Here is a 27,765-nt window from a genome sequence, read left to right on the forward strand (position 1 = left end):
TAATCACTTGTACTCTTGTTCATGCTCTGATTTGGAAGTACACAACTTGTTTTAGAACCTTTTTAAAAGAAATTCACAATATCAGGATTGATCTCTCTATGATTTACATAGTACTTATGTTTTTCTTGCCAATTCTTCTGCCACTTCTTTTGTAAATCCTATTAAATCTATTACAGAAGACATGAATCACTTTTGTATATCTGTGTTACAAGGTATAGAGATGCGTAAACTAATCTTCAGTCTCCTCATCTCTTCTTTCACTGTGAGGTGGCAAGTGCATTGTGGAGCAGGCTTTTTTCCGTTAGAAATGATTAATTCTTTAATGTGTGATTTTTGGTGGAATAGGAAAAAGATAGTTGTGTGGAGATTTGTGCTTATGGTGATCATTTGGATCTTTAGGATAGGGTTTAATGACTATAATCTTCCATAATAATGCTAGTGGGTGTTGTTAAATTTGTAGTGTTGTTCTCAGAGCATCTCCTAGGGTTGTAGTTAGGGATTTGCTTGCAATTTTTAGAAGTTCACCAAACCCGAACAACCCGACTTTAACCTGATTTGAAACTATCATATATATTTTTTTAGCACAACTCGAAAGCGACCTAAAATCTGACCCAACCCAACCTGTTGACTTGAATTGCCACCCCTAGTTCTAAGCTACTAGCTTGACCATAAGAATTGAAATGGGAAATTAGCTTTTTCTTGGGCAAGCAAATTTCCTTGACAAAAAGTTGATTGACAAGTGAGGATTATATAATTAGCAAGCTAGTAGCTAATCGTTGAGGTAACATGGAATGGCAAGTTAGCTGCCATTGGAGATGCTCTATCTTACCATATCAGGTGCTTTTCTTCTTGCTCGTTCTTCTCAGATTAATTGCAACAGTTCTACAGGTGCAGAGTTTTGAGATTTTTAATTGAAATGTTATATTGTTGGTAATGCTTATTTTATGACATTTGCTTTTTGGGAGAATTGATTTGTTTATCAATTATCTGGATAATTAGACTAATAATCTTCTTTCTATGTTTTTTTTTTTTTTTTTTTCTTGCTGACAGTGCTGATAATAGTCCTGACATATGTTATTAATTTTGCAGGACATTTTCAGACTAGCACCTGGATTCTGCTTTGCAGATGGACTTGCATCATTAGCCCTTCTACGCCAAGGGATGAAAGATAAATCCAGTCATGGGGTTCTTGACTGGAATGTTACTGGTGCCTCTATTTGCTATTTAGGTTTTGAGGTTCTTTACTCATCTCAAATTATTCTTTAGAAATGCTTTCATTCAAGAATAACAATCACACTTATGTTTGTTGTAATGCTCATCAATATTGTGATTGCCAACTTCTGCCTTTTTTTCTTCTAAACTTCAAATCACCGTCACATATATTATATGTAAAACCAGTTCAAAACCCGTGCTATGCACGGTTTTACAATAATATTTCATTATTCGTTTATTTGAAACTGTACAAAACGAAGTCATTGTAAGTAAAAAAACATTAAAAAAAAGGTACAATAATAAGCATTGTGATATACCATAAGATTAATCTCAATGTCTAATTTTATAGTACAATTAATGTGAGATGGAAGGAGTAATAATATTTTAGTATTCGTAGTATGAAAGCATACTATTGTTCTTAATTAAAAAGTACTCACTATTCATGTTATTCTTGTTGATAACAAAAAATCTAAAATAATAATAATGCTTTTTGATGATATCCTAAGTAGTATTTTATAATATTACGATACATTTCTTATTCTTTATCACTATATTTTTTAATTTTATTTAAATTATTATTGTTGGGCATCATTCCTTAAATATAAGGCCAAAACTTCTTAGATATAGTAAAAGTAACAAATTTTTTTGGCGGGAAATTTTTTTATGACGTGATGACACGTGTACTTAGGGGATAATTATGGGGATTACTTTAGTATATAAGTATAGATTCTCCAGGAAATACCTGTTGTGTATTTCATTTTCATAGTGCTTCTGAATTATTCTTTTCTTTGATGCTGATTGTTTGTGGATAAGTTGGGAGTAGAATGGTCTTTTGGTTCCCTTTTGGTTTATCACCAACTTTGTTTTTTGGGCGATGAATGCCCACATGGAAAAAAAAAAATAGCAGATTTCTTATTGTGAAGTTCTGTTTTGCCAAATGATGTACTGTAGCACTACATTTATTTTCTTTACTCTGTGAAATGTTACATGATATCTTGCATGAGCAATAATTGCTCTGGTTTTCCTTTCTAATTGGGTGTCGGTGTGTCGCACTGTCACCCCCATGGTATTCAATTTATTTGCAAGTTATGTGGGTTTTTTTTTTTTTTTTTTTTTTTGAGGGAAAGTTATGTGGTTTCTTTGTCAAAATATCTTATTAATTTTCTTTATTATTTCAATCTTTTGTTTTTGAAAGAAAATCATAGCACAATAGTACTCGAATTGTATGTACGTGTTTCATCTTTTGATATTAGAACATTGTATGTACATGTTTCATTGTAATTGCTCTAAAATTATTAAAAGCAATTGGACTTACTTGATTGATTGAACATTTTTACTTGTACTACTAGGAGGATCGCAAAGGTCTCTGAAAAGGTTTTTTTTTATATTTGCAGAGCATCTTCTTTTTCCTATTAACGCTTGGTCTTGAAGCTCTATCTCTTCGCAAAATAACTCCCATTACAATTAATTTGTGCTGGAGTAGAATTAAGAGTTTGTGCTGTGTGAACAGTCCGAGCACCAACAATATATTAGAACCTCTATTGGGTTCATCTTCTGATGCTGTGGCTCTTGACCTTGATGAGGATATTGATGTAAAAGCAGAAAGAAATAGGGTGGTTTCTGGTGCTGCTGATAGAGCTATTATATACTTGCGTAACCTGCGGAAGGTATGCCTTTTTCTGTTTCAGTTTTTGTTGTTTTATCTTACTGTGGTAGTATTGACATGAATCAGTGGAAATTTTAGGTTTACCCTGGTGGAGAAGTTCAAAACCCAAAAGTTGCAGTTCATTCATTAACTTTTGCTGTCCATGAAGGAGAATGTTTTGGCTTTCTGGGGACAAATGGAGCGGGAAAGACAACCACATTGTCAATGTTATCTGGTATTGTATCATAAATTTCAAATAGATATCTTGACAATGCCCCCACTGCCTTTGTTTACAAAGATTCTAGATAATTTATTCTAATTCATTGCAAATCACTATATATGGTTCCTGAGAAAACATTTGCATTCTGTTTTAACCTCAAGCGCAACAGGGACTGCCATAAAAGCTTTAGGCTGCATTATGCTTTACATCACAACTTTTTCTTTCCTGGCTCTTTAAGCCCACAAAACTAACTCTGGGTAGCAATGGGTGATGTATTGATTGATGTATTAGTAAAACACTACTAGGCAAATCATGCGAGGTATTCTTTTTCAATTTATGTTCCAAATTGATGCCTAATTTATCAGTTATGTGAGCAGAAACATTTTGTTATTGTTTGTGTGGGAGAGAATGGAATTTCTTATCTAAGTGAGACATTGAAAAAAAGGAGTAGAGGATGAATTTCTTAAGGGAAATCATGGGGATAGTTTGTTTGGGAACCTTAGTAATGTGATAACCATTGAAAATTAAAGTTGTGAAATCATGTTGGAAAAGTGTTACGTAACTAATATGTTTGCTTAGTTTTCCACTGTTTGGTTCCTAATTGTTCTTCTCTCTATTTGTTATTACTGTAGATGCTATTGAAAAGTGTTACGTAGTTTTGTACCTAATTGTTCTTCTATATTTGTGAGTACAGTAGATGCTACAGATTTCTGTGTATATTAAAATTTGTCATATAGTTAACATTAATGAAATTTTCTCTGGCTTTCTACGTTTCTTCTACGAAGTGTTTCCTTTTTATTTTTTTCCTGTATAAGACCAGATGACCTTACTTGGAAGTTGATATGCTATCTCTGAGTATTTAACTTAATTTTATACTTGGAGCGTTTCGAAGTAAGGTCATTTCAACAGATTATGATTTTTGAGTATACTGGATTGATAATCTATTCTAACCTTCATATGCAGGCGAAGAATTCCCTTCAGAAGGAACTGCTTTTATATTTGGAAAAGATATACGCTCAGATCCCAAGGCTGCTCGTCAGCATGTGTGTCTTTCTTTCTTTCTCGTAATTAATCACCTACACACATGTTTACATACTGAATAGTAATTTGTTGTTTTACAGATAGGTTACTGCCCCCAGTTCGATGCTTTGTTAGAACATTTGACCGTTTGGGAACATCTTGAACTGTATGCAAGGATTAAAAGAGTATCAGATGATCGGATTGAAGAGGTATGAAATGCTGTGGAGCAAATTATATCCGTTGTTTATGGTATATTTGTTAAATATTCTATCTGCACCCATTAAGATTCTCATTCTTGCTTCCTATTATTCCCTTACTAAGCAACTCAATTGTTCCATTGAATGTACAGAATGCTAAACATTACTTTGTTTTCAGATCCACAATTTTATCATTTTGGAATGGCAAAAGAGCCTAGTATCTTGGATAATTGAGTACAGTTAACTCTAAGTTTACTCTTGGTGTTTCTTGTCTTGGCTCTGAAAAAGTGTCCTTTTGATCATCAGTCATGACCAGCTTACATAATTATATTATGTTGTTTTTTGTCTTATTTTTAGGTTGTATCACTATAGATCTGTTTAATTATTAATTGATTCTTTAAGCTAATCAAATATTTTATAGGTAGTTATGGAGAAGATAGTTGAATTTGACTTGTTGAAGCACGCCAATAAACCGTCTTTTTCCCTTAGCGGGGGTAACAAGCGCAAGTTATCTGTGGCAATTGCAATGATTGGAGATCCTCCCATAGTCATACTTGATGAGCCATCTACAGGTAATATTAATTGATAAAGCATCACTGTTTCTGATAATTCTCCACATTCTTCTGTTGAAATGTTTTCATTTTGTGCCCTTCCTTGATCTTGCTATTGATCTTGACGAATGACTGGTAATAAATTTTGAGCTAGGTATGAGAGTGTGAGTGAATTAACATTCTTATGCCAGATTCATTTTGCCATCTGCTATGTATTTTTTCTGTAGTCTACATTGGATGGTGAATGAAACCAACCCTCAACCCTCTTAGATAGCTATAATTTTTTTTTGATATTCTTCTAATTAATTATGTCTTATTCTTAATCTATACCTTACTTTATCAAAAAAAAAAAAATGTCTTATTCTTAATCTAATGATCTTGTGAGAATCATAAAATATTATGAACTCTCAATTGGTAGTGCTCTTAGCTAATGGTGTGCAGACTGTGATCTGATCTGGTTCTCTCCACACACCCCCCCCCCCAAACCTGGCCATTCCCCTCCTCTTTCAAAATGTGTGAAGGCTCAACTAAAGATAAATCTATTCTGTGTAATTAATTATCCCTGTAGGCATGGATCCTATAGCAAAAAGATTCATGTGGGATGTCATTTCCCACCTGTCTACAAGACGAGGGAGAACAGCAGTTATACTCACTACACACAGCATGAATGAAGCTCAGGCACTGTGCACCAGGATGGGAATAATGGTATGAAGAATATTATTCATAATCTTTTTTAGGGTCCCTTTTAATTTGCAGCTTCTAGTGACCATATAATTTAATTATTGTGATTTAAGGTTGGGGGACGTTTAAGATGTATTGGAAGTCCGCAGCATTTGAAGACACGATTTGGAAATCATCTTGAGCTGGAGGTACTAATCATATTTTCAACTCCAATCCCTCTGGAAAGAAAATTGTATATTGCTCAAGAAATTAGGAAAGAGAGAACATGTGACTGGGAATATCTAATAACTTTACCTCTATTTTTCAGATAAAACCAACGGAAGTAAAGTCTGAGCAACTAGAAGCTCTATCGCAGATGATTCAAGAGAAGCTCGCTGAAGTTCCATCTCATCCTAAAAGCTTACTAGGGGATTTGGAGACTTGCATTGGGACTGCTGATGATATCACAGCTGACAGTATACCAGTAGCTGAAATCAGCTTGTCAAGAGACTTGATAGTGATGATAGCTCGTTGGCTTGGCAATGAAGAACGAGTTGGTACTCTAATAAATTCAAGTATGGCATCTGATAAGATATTAAGTGAACAGTTATCAGATCAACTGATCCGTGACGGTATGGCCTCTTACCTCCATCTCTGCTTTCTCTTGATGTATATGTACTTGATTATGGCTTTTCTTTTCATTTAAAGTGATTGGATCATATATATATAGTTGAAGCTTGCATGTTGGATAGAATGAAACCTGCTAATTTCATGTCTTGGTTAAAAATTTGGATTCGTAATTTTAATTTCAATATATTTATAATTGAGATATAATCTGGATTATGAAGGGCCAACCAGTGTATGCACTTGGTCCGGCAGCTTAGCAATAATTGTAGAAATTAAGTGAGAAAATGAAGTAAATTTTTTTTTTTCAGACAAATTCTCAGTGTTTTTCGTGCATGTGTCCTCCTGCTAACTTCTTTGCCAACTAATTAATATATGTAGATGGTCTGCATTATGGATTAATATTAGTAATGAAATTCATTGCCTTTTAAATCAAGGTAATTAGAACTTGGTGCCTTGGTTTCACAATGTCATGATACCCATGATTGATGGACTAAAGAGAATCAATGATCCTTTTTAAAATTTTGATTTAATTAGCTTGGCCCCTATGATATTTTGTTAATTTACTCTGTTTCACTGTGATTGTCAATGTTATGTAGTATGAAAAACTGAAAACCTTCTTAGAACTAATCCACCAAAAATGCTTGTGATATTTGTTAACTTCTTGAGCGCATCGGCTTGTATGACAAATTCTCATCATCTATTGGTGCAAGAACACAATATAAACTAGATGAGTAGATTTAATGTCAAATTTTTATTTCCCAAAGTGAGATAGAACTCATGCAAGCTATTTTACTACCGGTGTAGTAGGGTTGTAACTATTGTTCTAATTAAGCTATTTTTTCTTGCTCTGATCCTTCCAAATATTCATGAGTATTTCGTTGTAGTACTGCTTGTTGAAAGTATTTTGAGCTTTCCTTTCATAGGAAGCTATTTTGTGCTTCTAGCTATAAGAATATAAGTGATGCATTTTTTGACTTGATTATGCTTTTGTAGGTGGCATCCCATTACCTGTTTTCACTGAATGGTGGTTGACAAAGGACAAGTTCAGTGTAATAGAGTCCTTTATTCTATCATCATTTCCTGGTTCTACTTTTCAGGGGTGCAATGGATTGAGTGCCAGATACCAGGTACTGAAAATTTTTGCTGTTTTTCTTCTCTTTTTCTTGATTTTTTTTTTTTTTTTTTTTTTTTTTTTTTTCCATTTGCTACCTGCAATCCATTGTATCAATTTTGTAATTATAGGGCAAAGAAAGTGGTAAAAATTTGTGCAAATACTTTGGTTATAGATTTTGAGATTAGCTTGTGGATATTGTCACTTAAAATGTCTGGAATAATGATCTGTCTTGTTGGCTTATCGTGATTGGAGTAGAAATACCACAGTTGCACTCTGATCTCAAACTAATGTGTGAAGGAAAACTGATACCCATGACTTTTTCTGCTTTGTCAGTAAGCCTTTTTGCTTTTCATCCCTTATGTCCAATTTGTCTATCTATGGAATGATTTCAGTGGCTTGTGATCTAGTCTGTGCAATTGCCTTATTATAACCCTCATAGTATCCGTATTGTAATTCTCTAGCATTATTGCATTTAGACATTCAATTCTGTCCCCCTAATTAGTGTTTCTGATATTTGGGTACACCGGCACAGCTTTGCATCATAGGTTGTTTGCTCCATGTGAGTTTTAATCTTTGGTCAATGTGAGGGTAAAGTGATCGTCCCCGTGGTTATTATAGTATGGGGCAAACTTAAAAGGACAAACTCATAAGGAAATTGGTGCAAACAACGGGATAGAGGGAGTAATCTGCAGCTTAACGAAATTGGTGCAAATAACAGGATGGAGGGGGCAAACCTTAGGTCCACTGCTGTTGTGTCTTGTGTATCTGTTTCTCTTTTCCTTCTGTAACCCCCACCATAAAAGGATCTGCGTGTGGTACTCAAACCAACATGGATGTGCCACTGTAGCTTGCAAATGTACATTTATGATCAATGAAGTTCTTTTCCGGCCAATTTGAACCATAATTTGACATTTAAATACCCTAGTAGAAAGTCATTGATGTTCATCTGTTCCTTGGTGGTCTGCTTCATATCAAGTTAGTATGTAATAAACTTTTTCGTTGCAGTTACCATTTGGCGAGGATCTATCATTGGCAGATGCTTTTGGTCACATCGAACGGAACAGGTAAAGAATTACTCAAATTTGTTATTTGTCCTGCCCCTCTTTTTGTTTATAACTTGTATGGAAAATACTCTTTCAGGACTTTTGTTGGCATAGCAGAATATAGCATCAGTCAATCCACTTTGGAGACCATTTTTAATCACTTTGCAGCTAACTCGTGATGATATTTGCAAACTTGAATATCTAGGAGGCTTCTGTATCTTGTTGAGGCGAACTCAAGGTTAGTGTCACTGACGTGCCTGCAATAGGTAGAAACCACAATAGTTTGTTCATATAAACTCATAATTATAGACAGTGATTGAGCGCAAATTTTGATTTTGTCTATCTTGTATAACCAACGTATTGAATGAATATTTATGTGTATAATTAACAAATTAGATGTGAATCCATCTAATTGAAATCATGATATGAATTTCACATCTAATTGGTATTGTAAAGATGAAGATATCGAATAGCATATATGGTAGTAGAAGCCATGGATGAAGTAGAGAGCTTAGTACAATTGCAGAAGTGCTCAAGAAGTGATGTTGTTTTGGCTACTTTGCTTGCTTGGGTTAACTCTTTCCTTTCCCTTGACAAACGCAACAAATAATTTAAGGGATTAACTTTTTGTTAACCCGAGGGACTAACATTTGAACTTAAGGAACCATGTGGGAAATTGTTTGATTTTGATTAGCAATGTGACTTCAGTCCCTAGAAGATTTTTTTTTTTTTAAAAAAAATGGTGTCTCCAAACGGTGAAAAACGAAAAGTTAGTGCCCAAGTGTTAGCTTAACACAAACTTAAAAATTGAGACTCATTGCCCTTATAATCAGTATCCAATATATAAGATTAAGACACAAAAATTGCGACCCATTGTCCAATATACTAGAAGTAATTTCTAAATCCCAAGATTCCAAATTTAAACTATTGTCCAACAACTAAGACTCATTGGCCCTATGATTCTATGACTCATTGCCAATATCAGACTCATTGTGTGTCGTCATACCAACATTAAATAAATGAAAAAAATGACAGCGTTGATAGATGTCCTGTAAATAATCGTTGATCTAGCTTAATATTCCCACATTTACCGCCTTATTTGCTACCTCAAGTGTTATATGTATCATTTTCTGAATTAACATAAATAAAAAATATATATACCAATGCAGCAATCTATGTTTATGAACTGTCATTTTCTTAGCCAGAAACTTGCTTAAGTGACAGCCGACTTAGTATAGTTTTTATAAGACAAATACTAGTATGTCATTTTCTATTGTAAAAGATGTTTATTTATGGCTTGTGGCTAGGGTTAGTCCAAATAAATTTTTGGTTCATACAGGCAGAAAATCCATCCTTTGAACAGATGATCTAGACTGAAAAGTAAGAGGTTATACAGGAAATTCAACTGAGTAAAATCCGATAGTGTGATTTGATGGTTATTTTGCCTTCAATTCTCTTGATCGCATTCTAAAGTGTGGAACAAGTACCTTTCTATTTATTGGTTCACAATCATATCGTTTAGAGTGAAAGAAAGACTAATAAGCCAAAATAAACTATATCATATGTCAACCTTTATTCATAATTTCTAGTTACTTGTGAACTAGAACAAACATTTATCTACAATTATGTTCCTGAATTCATCACTAATTAAAGTTCAATAATCATACTTGTAATTTACTGAACTGTAGTTTTCAGGATAAATTTCTAAGACAGACAGCTAAATTAAACCAAGTTCTAATAATGGACTTGTATTTATATTTGCAGCTAGCCTTGTTACTTGCATGACTGAGATAACAAAAGTCTTGCCGTCTCATAAACTTCTTCTGACCTCTTCCTCTTTCTCTCTTTTTCACTTTGGACTTCTAATCTTACCCCAAACAGCTTTGGCTGTTTTTCGTACTTTTCGTCATCGTCATTGTTGTTGCTGCCTTGGCTTTGATCTTCCTTTCGGTTTGTGTAGACCGCGACCAAGTCAAGTAGCTCCTTGCACTTGTTCTTCATGTTTGTGAGTTCTGAGCTTAGCACCCCGTTTTCCTTCTTTAGTCTCTTGTTTTCATCCACTAGAATGTTGAGCTCAGAGGATGATGAAGTTGATGAGGACCTTTGATCTTCATCATGATTATTTGGAGGAGCTTCGGAGTTTGTCGGGTTGGCTGCAACCGTTCCTGGTTGTGGACGGTGGGCCCAGGCTTTCCGACGTCGAATTTGGCCGATCAATTCTTTCTTGCCTCTTTGGAACATGTCGTTGCAAAACTCCCATCTGCTTGTTGCCACTTTCCTGAACCCCTGAGTATGAAAACAGGAAATAAATTATCATTAGTATTATATAATCTGAGTATATTAAAATAATGCGCGTATTAAAGAGATAATTGAAGTCAATAATACGATTATTGATTAGAAATTATATCACCTCGTAGTATATCTTGCACTTAAAATGCTTTATTGACATTATTATTTTACTGTTAAAATATGCATTGAATCTCTTTCAAAAAAAAAAAAATATATATATATGCATTGAATATGTTTGTCTCTCACAATGACCCAATATAAAAAATCTTATTTACACTTGTAATCTATGATTCTATGTTCCTCGAATTCCTCAACTGTATTGGTACTTATGGAGCATTAGGTTACTACTACGAAAAATTTAAGAATATTAATTATTATTAAGCATATACTAATTTCTTTCTTTCTTTAAAAAAGGGATAGATGAAAAAAAAAATAAAAAAAATTATTGTTTTATCGTTGTTGAGAGAATTAAGGTTTTAATGTAATATCTCATGAATTATGTGTAATTTTTTAAAAAGTTTCAAATTTGCACATGAAAATTAACAAATATAATATTATATATTAAGGAGAAAGATACATAAGCATCTCAAACCATAAACTCAACGTATTCCACCACCTACTACATAATTCGATCAATATGAGGGCAGCCCATGGAATTAAAAACTAAAATAAATAAAGTTTTCAACTTTGTTCTTTTCTATACAATTTTCTAAAGATGTTACCAATTCCACAATTTAAAAAACTGACACCTTATTAAGAAAATAAGGAAAGAAAACGTGTAGAATACAAAACCTACCAACCCCTCTCTTTATTTTTCCTATTTTCTTCGTCAAATTTTCCCTTTATTTTTCTCTGAAAAAAAATGACTATTAGAAAAAGACAAATGTCAAGTGACTTTAATGCTGCAAAAAATAAAAAATAAAAAAAAATTAAAAAAATTGTCGAGTGGCTATTCCACATTCTCCAGCTCAATCTAGAACAAATCTTAAAAAAGAGATGATTGATACTTCCAATTTCCAAATTTCTCGTTGAGAGTTTGACTCATCCAGCCCCATCATATTCACAGTATTTGACCATTTACTTTGTAAGCAGATTGTACAAAACTAGTAGTACTATACACATGACAAATTGGATAATCTTATATGTATCGGGTCAATTCAGGTGCACATACTTCTATATATACTCGAATATATATACAAATTTCTTATCGATTATGTTTTATGTATCAAGGGTGTCATTATAGAATTTAGATAGAGAGTTTATCTTGTGATCTTGAGGTTAGGAGCTTGGTCCTTAGCATGATTTATGGGTCCATGAGTCTCGGAATCTAGCATATATAGGGCTTATTTATTTTTATTTTTAATTTTTTGAAAAAAGGCTTTTTTATTGAAAACATAGCAAATAAGTGTTAAGTCAATCAGTTGATGAATAGTTTAATTACTTGAAACTTTCATTATTTGACTTGGATTAATTAAGCTATTTTTTATTATTGGAATAATTAAATGCTTATGGTTAATTAATCCATATATATCTTATCAATACTGTTAATGATATGTAGGACTAATGAGAGTCCTTAATTCAACATCTCATTACTCAACCTAGCTATGTTAAATTTCATTAAAATCATTTTAAAAAAATTCAACTTATTCCATCCTATTCCTATAAAGGGGAGATGTATGTCTACAAATTTGCAATTATTATTTGTATATCAATTACAATCTTTTAAAAAATTGGAAAGAAAATTAATAAAATTAATTATGCTGATGTGGATTTTATAATTACTACTCGTAGTTAGTTCTATTTTGAGCGAAGTGTTACATACGTTAGATAAACCGTTACTTTAGTACTTTTATTATATTTAAAAAGATTTGAATGTATTTGGTCTAGTAAGTATCATTAGGTAACCATTTAATTATATTTTAAATTTGTTCGATTCAATTCAAGATTACAACTTATAAATCATTACGAAGTATACTCCGTACAATATTATAGCATGACGAACTTTAATTTGCGCATCAGAGTCTTAATATCCTAAAATATTACATGTGACACCTTACTCAACTTTTCAAGACAAATGAAATACAAAATATTTACATTGTTGTTTACATGAAGTAAATCTATAGAATTGTAATTACCCAAGTAAACGTAACTTAAAGGATTAATTAACTTATATCTTAGTTACAAACAGACAAATACCAACTACAATCATAATCAACTTGTTGACAATAGCTTTTAACCTTTTATCCTTTTCCCATTTGCTAATCATGATTAAATAAACTTGGCAAACCCGCAACAGCAAACAACAATATTAAGATCAACATAATCATAATTAAAGATCAAAATGATGTTCCTAATTTTGATTAATTTTTCTAATAAAATTTATGCTTATATACCTTTAGAAATAGACTACACATTTTTTAAACAATATTTACTATATGACTAGTCAATTTTTAAATGTTACAAAATTGCTCAAAGTGTACATAAAATTATGTTTTAAAATTAACCATTAAAGTTGACTAAAGCAATAGTAGTTTAGCAAAACTTACGTAGGTATTGAGTTGTCTAACAAAGCTAGAGAAGTTGCAATGCTTGAAGAAAGTAGGGAGCAAGTCCCGGGCAAACTCGGCCGGCTGCCACACAACGAAGGCGGTACCGCCTTCGTTCCATGATACAACGGTGTCGGTCTCGGGATCATCCACAAGCATGTAGGTCTTCAACAAAAAGGGTGGTGGATTTGATTTCCTTATTATTCCGTACTCAAACAACCCCTTCTCACAAACACCTTCCATTAAAAATCTTTTTTTTTAATGTTTTTGTGCTTTACTAAAAATACTAATTTATTTTCTTAACCCTTTTTTATGTAATAAAAGAAATAAAAATCTTAGAAAATTTGAAAAAAAAAAAAAAAAAGAAGAAAAAAAATGATTAAAAAGAAGAATAAAAAAGGGTTGAGAAAAGAAGAAGGGCAGTTAAGAACTCCCAACCCCAGCAGTAGAAACCCAAGACGACACCACAGTTCATGAGATTTGCAAGGAAGCTTTTCTTAGATGATGTTTTGTATTTCTTTAATTTCTTCCCTTTGTTATATTTCTCTCTCTAAATATTGTATTTATTTATTTGATTTTCTCTCGCTACATTTCTGAGTTTGGAAGAATTATGTAATGTGAAGTTGTTGAAACGTATGTTCAATGTTGGACCTTCTTTATATAGTCCGTACTAACTAGAAACAACAGTTAGTTTCATGCTTTTCATATTAGGTACACGTATATATTTTGTTTTGTTTTTTTTCTTTTTCTCGTATAAAGTCCTCGTTTCTTTTCGGATTTAGTACCCCTTCCATTTTTTATTTTTTTTTTAAAATGTTACAATTTGTTTTTTTGCATTATTTATATAATCTATTTTCACTGATATTAGTAATTTATACATTAGAAAGAGAAATATGTATGTTGTCCTGCCGATACTTCGCTTGTTGAAATCATCTCAATGTATCAAAATAATCTATGTAAAATTGATTTCCATTATTTCCGAAAGAGTTTGTACTAAAATGCTTCGTAATATCTTAAGTGATATCTTTGAAATCTTTTATATTTGGTAAACTGTAATATTATTGACCAAAAATTATGATCAAATTAATCCGTATTAAATTGGTACGGAGAACCGACTCTACTCACTGTAATCCATGGAACATATCTCTATTATATCAATGAAGGGCGAGGTTGTGGTATCCACCTAAAATGACAATAACATCCCAATTTTTTTAAATTTGGAAAAGAAAATTAAAATAAAGGAAATATTAATCAATCAGTAAATAAAAAGGAAAGATTAATCAATCAGCAAATATAAAAGGAAATAAAGGTTAATCAATCAACATATATAAAAGGAAATATTAATCAATCAGCAAATAAAAAGGAAATATTAATCAATTATCTCCGTCAAAAAAAAAATTAATCAATTATCAAATAAAAAGGAAAGATTAATCATTTAGCAAATATAAAGGAAAGATTAATCCATCAGCAAATAAAAATTAAAGATTAATCAATTTTTATGTCTATACAATCAATCAATAAATACTCTCTCCGTTTCTAAATAATTGACACGTTTGACTTTTTCACTATTTATAATACTAACTTGGACTATAGTTTTTAGTAACATATAAAAATAAAAATAAAAAAAAACAAACAAATTTTATAATGAAATTTTTTGTTAAATAAGTATTAAGATAAGAGTAATGTTGTATGTAGCCCTTAGGGATATAAATAAGCATGTAATAACTTTTCTTATTTGGTACTCGGTATTAATTTAGGAATGCATAACAAAATCACGCGCAAATCAGTGTAATTAATTAATGATATTTTCATAATTTTTTCCATTTTTAGCTTCTTATATGTAGGCCTAAGGGCTATGTATAGCATTTTTATTAATATAATGCTTCATATATCAAGTTTTTTTTATATGTTTTACTAATATTTAATCATATATATCTAAGGTCAAACTAGTGCATTTGCAGGTGTACCAAGTTGACCGTGTTAATTAAGCCCTGTTCACTTCACCTTAAAAAAATAACATTCAGTAAAAATAATTTCATTTCAGCAAAAATAATTTCAGTTCAGTAAAAATAAGTTCAGTTCAATAAAAATAATTTCAGTTCAGTAAAAATCAGTAACTATAAAGAAGAAATATAACAGAGAATCAATCAAAATAATTTCAGTTCAGCAAAAATAATTAATCAAAATAATTTTAGTTCAGCAAAATTAATTTCAGTTCAGTAAAAATAATTTAAGTTCCGCAAAAATAATTTCAGTTCAGTAAAAATAATTTCAGTTCAGCAAAAATAAGGTGAAGTGAACGAGGCCATTTAAGAATAGAGGGAGTACATGGTTCTAAATTTTTAATCAATTAATTAATTAATATACAATCAAAATCATCTTTCATATATAATCAACTTAATTTATGATCATATATTAGTAAATTTGATAGTATTGTTTTATACGGCGCATTAGTATTAAATTTCATATATTTCATATATTGACAATGAAATAATGTATGTCAATCAAACTCATACGAGTCATACCATCTTGTTAGTTGAGTACTAAACCCAATTGTCTACCTTTATCCATATTCGCGAATTAATATAATTATTTTCATGTAATATTTTATCTTTAATATTTTTTTCCCTTATATATGTGACAAAATTGTAATATACAGTTAAAATAAATAATTTTTAAAGTATCGCGTGCATATAATACTAGTATTAAAGGAGCGTTTAGTTTGGGGGTTTCAAGGAGGTATGAGTTTGACTTAATTTGGAATGAGCGAGTAAACCCCACCCCTAATGTTTGTTTATGAAAATTTCAAATTCTAAAGTCATACCTCAAAACTCAAACCCACCACAAGGTATATGGGACCAGATTTAGAAACTCGAGGAGGGGTATGGCTCATACGACACCTCTATGTATTAAATTAAATAAAAAGAAAAAAACTCACTCCTAAACAACAACCAAATATAGTAATTCCAACCCTTTTCACCCTAGTTTTATTCTTTATTCCAAACCGACTACACCATTTTGTGAACTAAACGCCTCATACCTCTTTGTGAATCAAACACCCCCTATAGTAATTCCCACCATCTCCATCAAACATTGCATGCTTGATTATATATAATATAGTACAATGTATTTGATATCTAAAACGTATACGTCAAAGTGATTTATGAATAGTTGTTCTGATCAAAGGTCTGATCTTGCAGAATATTTTGTTTCTACATGAAAATTAATAAGAATTGATCTCAGAATCTCCTAAAACAGAGAGACTACCTAAGCTATTCCTACCTCTCTAGTTTGCAAGTATTGTCCTAGCCATCTAATATTAATGTTCAAAACTCAAAATTGTACATTAAGATTGCGCAAATTACAAACAAGTACTCCGTAAACCCTTAAAAAAAAGAATGGAGTACGTGTATATATTAGCAATATGCCAATATGTACTACGCCTATTAAACTATCTTTGAGGTACAACACCGTAACGTTAATGACCTCAAGTTGATCCATCGTTAGGTGAGCTTGGAATATTCTAAATATGGAGTGCATAATTAATAAACTCCTTGGCTATTTGTAATTAAATAGAGAGTATTTTAGTTTCCAATCAACCAAGGATTCAAAGAGAATACATACACACATATATATATATAATAAAGGCGGGGCTACAAATGCTAACAATGAAAATGGCCCGGTGTAATTTTGTTAAATTAGGCCTTAAAATCATTTTTTGAGGAAAAATATGTTACTAAATTCAAAATTGGGGCCTTTTTATAGTAGTTTCACTTAGGAGGTCCTGTGCGATCAACCACATTGCACATGCTCAGAACCACCCCTATATATATATATATATATATAGCGCTTGGCATTCCAGTTATTCACCAAGTGTCGAGCCAAATAAATATTATTCTAATTAGATTAGATGCCACATGGTCCACATTAGATTAGATTGGATAGATTTGTTTAAGATAAAAAAGTATACATAAAATAATTTTAATTAATATGAATATCCAATTAACAATATAATTTTACCCTATACGAATAACCACGTAATTATAATTATATATAAATATGACCACGTATTATTAATTTTTTTTTAGTCTACCATAGATTTACCATTAAAGCTTTTGAATCATGTATTTTTCATATTTGATTGTAATATTTTTGTTTATGTTTGTGATTTGTTATTGAAATTAAAGAAGTAAAAAACTACTAAAATTAGGAAACAGAAACGGTACAATGTAGGGAAATCTTGAAGTGAAGTCTTAGGGGGCGTTTGGTTGGGGGGTTTAAACAAAGGGAAAGGGAATGAATCCCTTTGTTGTCGTTTATTAGCGACATTCTTTCATTCCCTTTCCCCTTTTTTATTCTTGGGTTTACCCAAAATTAGTCCACCCCTATTCCCCATCCCCCCCTACCTTTATCATTCCCTTTCCCCAACCACCACCATACCCACATCACACCAACCTCGCCGGACTGCAGTCACACCTCGTCGGATGGTCGTCGCTCTCCCCGACCTTCGCTCCACCTTTGCCGGCTCTCCCCGACCTTCGCTCCACCTTCGCCGGCTCTACACCGACCTCGCTCCACCTTCGCCGGCTCTCCCCCGACCTCGATCCACCCTCCCCCGACCTCGCTGGTCGCCGCCGGAATTCCAAACAACCAAATTCCAGAAAAAAAAAGTCAAAAAATACCCTAAATGGTGGTGCTATGGTGGTGGTTTTATGGAATCATTCCCTTTGTTTTTTTTAACAAACAACACCCTAAATTTCAAGGGTTTCATTCCATTCTCCTCCATACCCTTTCCCCATTCCATTCCGATTCCACTTCGCGAACCAAACGGCCCCTTAGAACTTTACGGGTTTTACAGAGCCTCCGTAGCCCATTTACCAGCCATATATTACATATGGTCCAATTAAGCCAATAATATAATATGTTGATTTTACGTGTTAAAAAAATAATTATTATTTTTTACTTTTTATTTATTTTATTATATTTGTAACCAACACACACTTCTTTTCACAAAATTATACTCCCTCTATTACTTTAGTGTCCCATTGAAATTTAGCACGTATGTCGACATAGAACTTTGATAAACAATATCTTACTTATATATTCTTGTATGTATAATTACAGCCTTGTAAGAAGATATTGTTAATTTCCTCCTGTATCTTACTTTGAAAAAAATAAAATATAAATAAAAGTCTTTTCCTTAAACTTTCCATCAGTTTCATTCTCTTAGGTCTTATAAATTTGGAATACTTTAGCCTCTAAACCCACAAATTTTATATGCATGTTAGGATGTTACCAAACCTATCAATATTTTAAGGATATTGCTAACGAATGTTCCGCAGCGTTAGATAATTATATTCTTACCTAAAGTATTATTAATTTGGGAATACATGACAAAATCACCCGTCGATCGATGTAATTAATGTTCATTTTAATACGGAATATAATCTTTCTACTTTTATTTATCTTATCCAACGCCATCGGGACGTTCGTTAGCTTTTGCTTTATTTCAATTCCCCGTAGAAGAATTTCATTTTTACTCGAATCCATATGTAAAGAAAATCGTCCATTTGATCAATAGGGTCATATTCTTTTTCTTCTTTTTTTTTTTCTTTTTTTTTAAAAAAAAAAAAAAATTAAAGGATACATGCATTTTTCTATTTCCAAAAATTCCATAGACGATTTTGACTTAGAATGATGCTGAATCTCTAACCAATTAAAAAGCTTAGGGATTTGGTCATAACTAAATAACTAATACAAGAATATAATGCATCATCAAAGACTTAATTACTCCTCAAATATAAAGTCAATTGAGGATAACTAGCAAAGAACTTGAAAATTACAGCACCAAATTAAAGAACACATATGTCAATAGATAAATTTATTTATGTGTTCCAAAGTACACCGTATTACGTTAATATGGAAATTACATTAGCTCACTTCCCTCAAACGAAACATATAATATGTTGACCTTCCTATCAATCTTCCAATGTGAAACAATTATTTGAACGGTGACAGAAAAAACATGTCCCTACTTTTTAAAAAGTTTGAGATAATACGTATGATGTTTAGACAAATGTACCGTCTAAAATGTTTGTTTATTTAATTTAATTGCCCTCATTAATATTAATTCTCTGTTTTAATCTCTTAAAAATAATGTGCGGACACTTATCCCCCTCAAAATATTAGTTTACATATTTCCCTCATTCAAGCTGTCAACAACTAAAATTATAACATAAGACTAAATCGAAATAGCTTCCCATACATGGCTAGCTATGACGCGTACATATTATGTACAGAGTATATAAGTTTTGCAATTCCAAACTTCAGAAAAGATAACTTAGGAACCCTTCCCTTCCATACTGTTTGATGGTAGTGTTTACCGCTTTGACCAAGTCAAACACTACTAGAAAAAATAAGGGTATTTGGCAAGATGGGATGTTTGAGGTTGCGGTTAATAGTAGAGGTAACATTTGGGTAAATTTTTTTTTTTTCAAATGGTAAAATATTAGTGTTTCAAGGGCAGTCGGTAGTGTTTGTCTAATTTGGTTACTTTTTAAACAATATGTAAAGATTATAGTGCATTTTAATATTTAAACCACTAATTTATTCTAAACCGTTACTTTGACAGTTAATCACTACCCACTACTAAATAACAACTAATTACTACTACTCAACCACTAAAAGTCATCCGCTACTAATTTGTCAAACAGGGCCATAGTAGAGATCGGATTTGATCATTTGGGTTCTTTTCTATTTGTTTTCAAATATACAAGCATTTCTCGTTTTTCAAATGCTCCATAGTAGATAATTATTCAATTTTTTTTTATTTTTTTTTTTTATGCTAAAGAGGGGCTAAGCCCCGAAAGAAAACAGAATAAGATGATTATTCATATTGATTGCTTTAAATCAAATGATGCTGAATTTCTAACCAATTAAAAACATAGGGAATTTCTTGTCAAATAACTAATATCATACATCATCTAAGACTTTCTCCTCAAATAACAAGTCAAAAAGAGGATAATTAGCATAGAATATCGAGCAATAATTCAAAGTGTTAAGAATTACCCCATAACACAATATGCAATTACATATATGTAATTGATTGTAATTTATAAGTGATATTCCTAAAGATTAATTAATGTAATATAGGACTTAATCTAAAATTTTCAAATTGAAAGTGTGATGTGTGTATGAACATACAATATTAAATATTGTTATATGCCGCGTTTAACGAAGTCAAATTCTTAAATATGGAAATATGTGATCATGGTAGTTGAAAATTCTATACTAATCCGAAGTGTGTAGTCTACTTATTCCAAAGTTATGCATGCATTTTAGTATTGTAGATCCAAAGTCATGACTTTTGTTAATTGCACAAACAATCTAGAATCATACTCAAGTTATTAGCCTATTACTATTTACTACTTGACTACTAGTTAGAAACTTAGAATTATTTATCAATCAAAAGTTTGTCTCCCACTGAAAACTTGAAAAGTGGACAATCTATTCTCGTGAAAAGGAGATTAATTTACTGCTTCCGTTTCTTTTTAATTGTAATAAAAGGGTATTATTTATGAGACATATAAAAGTATTTTATTACAATTAAAATGAAACAAAAGTAGTAACGTACTTTCTTTTCTAGAGTTTGGATTTAGTCAGTTAAGATTTGGGTTATACTTTGATATTCCTTAAATTTGTAAAATCTCATGTATTTTACACCGATTGGAAAGTGTCAATAACGTATGCATTTTAACCTTCTAACATTCTTCTCCTTTTGTGTAGTTGAAATGTTGATATTCTTTATTATAATTTGATTTTGATGATTAATCTTTGGAGTATCAACTGTCGTGGTCTTACATTTGCTTTGGATCCTTCGGAAGAAACCAGCTCTCTTCCTTTTTAAATGTTCGGTTGGTGAAGTGACTTTTTCCTTTCCTTTCCAGTGTTATTATCAAGTTTATATTATACTTCCTCTGTTTTATTTAGTTGCAACATAGTCTTGTGACACACGTTTTGAGACTGAAATTATATAATGTAAACGGATAAATTACTTAAAATAACTTTTACACATGATACCTAATCCTACTCTAATCCTCGTGTTAAAAATTTTTGATAAAATTGCTCGTTTACCTTAACAAATCATCTCTTAGAATTGCATGTCTAAAAGGTATGTTGCAAGTAAAAAGAAACGGAGAAAGTATGTCTTAAATTATTATCTTTCAATAAATATTGTATTGGTATCACTAAATAGCTAGGGTCGTCAGGCAAATACATACAAAGTAGGGCAGCCGTAGGGGTGTAAACAAGCTGATTGACTCTAGCTTGAGCTCATAATCCAGATGAGTTACAAGAAAGAAAGAAAGAAAGAATAAAAAAAAAAAAGACTTTTCAATAGGCTATGAATTTAAAGTTTTTAACTCTATTATTAGTATTTAATTTAACGTTATCATTTTCTCTGTTTCTTTTTGTTCTTTTTTCCATTTGTAATTTGGGGAGAAACCAAGAAGGATGAGAGGGAAAGTATATTAATATTATGACGGGAATCATTAAAAATAAACAAGTATTTCGTAAATAAATACAAGGGTGGTTGTCTATACTTGGTTGCAAGAAGCTAGTCACCTAAATTGCTAACCGTCTTCTCTTTCACTATTTTTAGTTCTTTCTTATAAGATTTTTCTTTAAAATTTGACAGCAAAACCACAAAATGGAATTTTTTTTAATTTCTCTCGTCAAAAACACTGGTTATCAATGTAATATTGTTATATTGTGCAATCGTATCATAATCCCTTTATTGCATAATCTCACATATTTCATACTTGAATTTTATTTTGAAAATTAGGGGAAAATGACTAACAATTAAAGGAATTGAAGAGTAATAAAAATTTATATGTATGTTTGTTTTAACAAAATGTATTCGACAGCCACTAAATTTGAAAATTAAAAAAGATGAATTGCAAAAGTAGAAAGAAAGGAAAAAGATGAAATGCATGCTACCAGCCTTTATGGTGGGACCTTGCATGCTACTAAGCTTACTCTTTGCATCATGCATGCACGAATGAATGTGTGGGAAAAAAAAGTTGGAATTAATAAGGTTTCATACAAATTTGGACGGAGAATCATGCTCCAATTGATTGAGCAGAGGTTTACCGGTTGATCGAGCTAGAAAAACATATACTTGCTCCATTGTTTTTGTAACTGTGAAATATCGGGACTTTGATTGAAATTGAACTATTTTAAAACACTGCAAGTTGTATTGAGAAAGCAGTTAAAATTCATAATTAAATAACACAGGAGATTTATAGTGATTTACTCAAAGCTACATCCACTTGAGAGGGAGGGAGGAAGGAATAACAAAGATGGAACTTGTTGTGCTTAATTGTTTAAGCTCTCAATGTGTTTCTCCCTCTAAAAATTTTAAATTCAAGCTCATAACCTAGCAGAACAGTTAGAAACAAAACATATACCCGAACACCAAAATAGGCATTGATGAATGATGATGACTGAGAACATGTATCTTATCCATATCCCTCTCACCAATTCCTTATCCTTATCCCACACTCTTATCCCTACCTCTGACACTAAACACTCTATTAGTTCTTCTTGTTGATGAAATCTCATTGCATTCTCAATGAGCATATAGTATATCAATCTGAGCCCTAAAACCAAAGTCTATCAAGCAATCTAAACTCATTAGTCTTTAACAATCTCATGCTTCGTCCATTTCTTTTTAAACGCTTTGTTTAACATTTTGCCCTATTTACCTACTTCCTCCGTTTATTTTAGTTGCTACACTTTCTAATAATGGAAGTTTTAAATTAGTTGCATTATTCCACCCCTCCCTACTTCCCTAGTAGTGTTTAAGATATTTAAGATATGTTCCCCATGCCTGGATTCCTGAACAAAAGGGATTAAAATCCAATGGGGCAAAATTTATCGGAGGATCCATTACGGGGTAAAACTTTCTTAAACAGCTAATCTTAGCTTGAGATTCAGGTGATAATTAGACAACTACAACAATGCAATTCATTGGGTGATACCAACACAAAGTTCCCTCCATCAGATAAACAATCAAGCATTTGAGAACAAACAGAAAAACACCATTAACTTGGGGCAATAACTCTTTCGCCATTGAACAAAACCAGCGGTATGTTTCAGAACCAAATGAATCATCCTAACACAAAAATGTTGACTCAAACAAAAAACTATCTTACTACAAACTAGATAAAATAGAAAATGGTTCGGCATGAAACTCCAGTGAACAGCTCTAGTCCAATAATTCCTCACTTCACCATCTTGCATCTCCAACTTTCTGCAAGAGGACATTTGGCAATCAGTTAGTCCTTGAATTACGTTTAAAAATCATTAGCTCAAACCAACCCAGCAAGCCCAGATGGTGCAATCACACAAAAAGATCATACTATTGTCTAATTTACTTATCTTCATACAAACAAAAACATACGGAGTATATTGGTAAATCATACAAGAGATTGTAAAGCATGAAGAAAAGTGAATTGTTTTTAGAAAATTTAAGTAACCCAACAGCTCAAGAAACGAGTAAGACATAGCAAAAAGGAAGTTTTAACATCTAAAATGACAAGGATAAGGATATATAACAATCCATTCAATGCCCAACCAAAGAATCGAATCCAAAAGAGAGCTGAATTACTATTTGTTATGTTGTCAAAAGAATGACACCATTATAAAGACAATAATAAGCTGAACAACACTATACAAACACATTCATCCTCCAATTCAAACAATCACAAAGAGTACCATATAACAACATAGAATGCAATAAATAATATCATGTATTAATCACTCTTTTGGACCCAAGCAACATGTTCCCAATGTATAACCTTCTAATCGTGAAATGGCAACATAAATTCACTTCTGTACAACCATTCCATAATATCCAATAAACTATATCCCTTTTGTTCTGTTTTCAAAGTTATAATTATAAAGTAGTAACATTGTTAGGGTGAAAAATCGCATTGGCACAAAAGGTTGAACTTGCTAATTAACTAATAGTCACGGCATGGCAATATATAACACATATATCCAAGTATCCAAAAACTGCTAAACCTTTACTAGCATTCGAATCTTTACATTCCTTTGTCACTCCAAATTCCAACCAAACACTAAAGGATCCATAATTACCTTTGATTAATTAAGAAAGCACTGACAAAAACATTACTAATCAACAATAAAAGCTAATTTTAATGACTTGATGAGCACTGTCCCAAACAGCCTCACATGATATGCTTAATTTCAGAAGTATAACTTAGACCATTGCCCGCAGTGAGGAGAAAAAAAACCTCTCAATCTCTCTCTACCCACTTTCTCACTCTTCCCATCCAATTCCTCTCATGAGAGGTTTTTTTTACCACACCAATGCTTAAAAAAAAAAAAAACTCCTCATCACTCTTTCCTCCACTATTTTCTATACCCCACCATAATCCACATCAACTTATTTATTCTCTATATATTTTTTTAATAATGTTTATACTACATATTTAAGTTTCCAACTAAATTAAAATTGCTTAAAATTAATAATTTTTTATTTTTAGTCTAACTAATTACGTTTTAAATATAATTTAATAATTTTAATAAATCAGAAATTACTTAAAACAATAATAATAATAATAATAATAATAATAATAATAATAATAATTTAAGAAATTAGTGAATGTATGGAGATTTTTTGGGTATATGAAAGTATATCAAAATAGATGTCTATTTATAGAGGATAAAATTTTATGACCGTTGGTGAATTTTTTTTTTTTTTTTAATAGTTTAAACGGTAATAATACCGTTTAAATAAGCAGAAAATTGTCATTGGTCAATTAATCTGGCAGGGACACGTGTCGCCAGCCGGCTGACGCGTCCTGCCAGCATGCAATTTAATTTTTTTAAAAAAGCAAAGAGTTAAAAAAATAAATAAATAAAATAAAAGCTGTGAACCGATCGGGGCCGACCAGCTCTACTGTTCACAATTAAATGTCCTGAACTAATGCGCGGATTCCGAATCTCTCACGGGTGAGGGATTTACCTCACTGGTGTAGACCTCGGGTATTTATTTTATACCATTACTTTCACTCGTGAGGGGTTTCTCCCTCACTGGTAGGAGTGCTCTTAATGTTGTTTTTACTTGTAACTGTGAAGCTGATGCCTCATCAGCCCCTTTTTGATGAGAGTAGCAAAAGCTTAGAAGGATGAAGTGAATAGTTATTATGCTTCATGTTAAGATTCTTTTGAATAGATATCAGCTTCGTGTAAACATTCTTCAGACTCAGTAGATATTTTTTGTTGGGTGTAAGACATATGATCGAAACTTGAAAGTTGAAACTCTGCATCTTTAAGAGCACTTCCACCAGTGTGGGAAAAATCCCTCACGAGTGAAAGTAACGGTATAAAACAAAAATACCCGAGGTCTACACCAGTGAGAGGAAAATCCCTCACCCGTGAGAGATTCGGAATCCGCACATCAGTTGAGGACATTTAATTGTAAACAGTAGAGCTGGTGGGCCCCGGTCAGTTGACAGCTTTTGTTTTTTTTTTTAACTTTTTGCTTTTTTTTTTAAAAAAAAAAAAAAAAAATTCAATGGCATGCTGGCAGGGGCACTTCAGGCCCAACTGGCTGGCGACACGTGTCCTTCCCAGATTAATTGACCAATGACAATTTTTTGCTTATTTGCAACGGTAATACATATTTAAACGGTATAATCACCGTTTAAACTATAAAAAAAAATAAAAAATTCCACCAACGGTCATAAAATTTTATTCTCTATAAATAGAGATCCATTTTGATATACTTTCATATACCCAAAAAATCTCCTACATTCACTAATTTCTCAATTTCTTAAATTATTTTAAGTAATTTCTGATTTATTAAAATTATTAAATTATATTTAAAACGTAATTAGTTAGACTAAAAATAAAAAGTTATTAATTTTAAGCAATTTTAATTTAGTTGGAAACTTAAATATGTAGTAAAAACATTATTAATAAAATATACAGAGAATAAATAAGGTGATGTGGATTATGGTGGGGTATAAAAAATAGTGGAGAAAAGAGTGATAAGGAGTTTTTTTTTTTTAAGCATTGGTGTGGTAAAAAAAACCTCTCATGAGAGGAATTGGATGGGAAGAGTGAGAAAGTGGGTAGAGAAAGATTGAGAGGTTTTTTTTTCTCCTCCGGGCAATGGTCTAGCAACACATTAAGCACAACATTTATTTCTACTCCCCTTCCCCCATCACATCAAGCACAACAATTCAAACATCAGTAAAAATGGTGCAGTAAATTTTCTTTCATAACATTCATACAATTACACATTTTATCACCCAAATAAAATACATACTAATCTATAAAACTGATCAACGGTATCAAAAAAAAAAAAATAACATCACAAATGACAATTGAAGTAACAATTACCTTCTTCTTAGATGTTGCTGGGATACATCATAACTCTAACCTTGTCTCCCTACAATAGTATTAAAAAAACAAATCAATAATTTCACCCAAAATATGAAAAGTTGGATTAAAAAAGAGAGAAAGAAATATACCATAGATTTAGGGGGAAGGTTGGAAGTGAACTTAGCCCGAACAACACCACTGTTACCATGAGGCCTGCAAACCTTACCCCAAATGCAACGGTAGTGGGATCCATTCTTCTTAGTTTCAGCCTTGTAGATGTAAGCAATCCTCTTTCCCAAATACCATGCTACTTCTTCTTGTGTGTTCACTCCTTCGATCTGTACTAAGGATGTGTTTGGGTACTGGTTCGATTTCGACCTATTTTACATTCAAATAACCCAATTACAATTTAAGCAAACCAAACAATACCCAGCAAGCCAGGATTTACAGGGGCGGGGGGTCAAGTTGGATAAATTATAGCTTGTTAATGTAAAGAAAGTCTTCTTCCTCACAATGCCGCCCCATTTCCCAGTGAGAAAATTAACAGCTTTCCACATCAACCAAATGAAACTCTTCAAATTCTCTCCTCCAATTTTCCATGTTTTGATAACCAAAAGCATATTGTAGTAGATACTCAATCATTCTCAGATATTCTCTTAAAACCTCTTTAGTCAATTACATCTTTGACTAACTGAAAAATCTCCTCTATACCCTTTCAAATTCAACTTCTCAAAAAACCCACCTAAAATTAAAGTTTTCAATGGCCAAACTTCAATATATTTATACCAGTATCAAAATCTCTCAATCACAAACTCTCACATTCTACAATCCCGTTTCAATTCATTAAAAAAGGCGAAACAAATCAGTGCAGTTCAATTAAATTTCCAGGTTTTATCTATTATGATTTCAAATAAAGATCAAAACTTTTGATAGATTTCTGTCGAAAACTACAACGATGTAACAATATATCTAAACTTTAGTATAATGTAGATTATATAATTGTTCTTTACAAAAATAAAATCGGAATTAATTGAAAAGATAAGAGAAAATTTAGTGGGTATACCTCTTGTATCCTAGGATTGAACCTCTGACATAGAGCCTAACACGCTCACCTTGACGTCCCTTCACCATTTTTGCGCAGCTATCTGAAGGTGTGTGAAGAGAAGATTTTAGTTGCAGGAAAATGAGGAAGGCGATAGAGAAAAACCCTAGAAAACCTGTTTTT

At 32.0% G+C, this 27,765-nt stretch overlaps 3 protein-coding genes across 4 annotated transcripts in view; 1 reads left to right on the top strand and 2 right to left on the bottom strand.

Annotated features, from left to right (window-relative positions):
* The window catches only part of LOC110707297 (ABC transporter A family member 1-like), a 31,397-nt gene extending 22,551 nt beyond the window's left edge, over positions 1-8,846 (top strand). For both annotated transcript variants that reach the window (XM_021885315.1, XM_021885316.1), the window contains 12 exons: positions 1,090-1,236; positions 2,607-2,879; positions 2,957-3,092; positions 4,041-4,120; positions 4,199-4,306; positions 4,716-4,866; positions 5,414-5,550; positions 5,640-5,714; positions 5,834-6,137; positions 7,126-7,259; positions 8,252-8,310; positions 8,387-8,846. In XM_021885315.1, the coding sequence (XP_021741007.1) occupies positions 1,090-1,236; positions 2,607-2,879; positions 2,957-3,092; positions 4,041-4,120; positions 4,199-4,306; positions 4,716-4,866; positions 5,414-5,550; positions 5,640-5,714; positions 5,834-6,137; positions 7,126-7,259; positions 8,252-8,310; positions 8,387-8,468 (1,686 nt within the window). In that variant the 3' untranslated portion in view covers positions 8,469-8,846. The remainder of the gene's footprint in view (positions 1-1,089; positions 1,237-2,606; positions 2,880-2,956; positions 3,093-4,040; positions 4,121-4,198; positions 4,307-4,715; positions 4,867-5,413; positions 5,551-5,639; positions 5,715-5,833; positions 6,138-7,125; positions 7,260-8,251; positions 8,311-8,386) is intronic.
* A 992-nt stretch (positions 8,847-9,838) lies between these two features.
* On the bottom strand, positions 9,839-14,673 carry LOC110707299 (heat stress transcription factor B-3-like). Its single transcript, XM_021885317.1, has 2 exons — positions 13,125-14,673; positions 9,839-10,575 (listed from the first exon to the last, which is right to left on the bottom strand). Exons 1-2 carry the CDS (start codon positions 13,365-13,367, stop codon positions 10,063-10,065), a joined length of 756 nt encoding a protein of 251 aa, XP_021741009.1. The 5' UTR covers positions 13,368-14,673; the 3' UTR covers positions 9,839-10,062.
* An 8,454-nt stretch (positions 14,674-23,127) lies between these two features.
* Positions 23,128-27,758, bottom strand: LOC110707300 (60S ribosomal protein L35a-3). The gene is made up of 4 exons (XM_021885318.1): positions 27,604-27,758; positions 26,690-26,918; positions 26,559-26,607; positions 23,128-23,436 (listed from the first exon to the last, which is right to left on the bottom strand). The coding sequence occupies exons 1-3, from the start codon at positions 27,669-27,671 to the stop codon at positions 26,566-26,568; spliced, it is 339 nt and encodes a 112-aa protein (XP_021741010.1). The 5' UTR covers positions 27,672-27,758; the 3' UTR covers positions 23,128-23,436; positions 26,559-26,565.
* Between the last annotated feature and the right edge of the window lie 7 nt (positions 27,759-27,765).

This window comes from Chenopodium quinoa, unplaced genomic scaffold, assembly GCF_001683475.1.
Source record: "Chenopodium quinoa cultivar QQ74 unplaced genomic scaffold, ASM168347v1, whole genome shotgun sequence".
Lineage (NCBI taxonomy): Eukaryota > Viridiplantae > Streptophyta > Magnoliopsida > Caryophyllales > Amaranthaceae > Chenopodium > Chenopodium quinoa.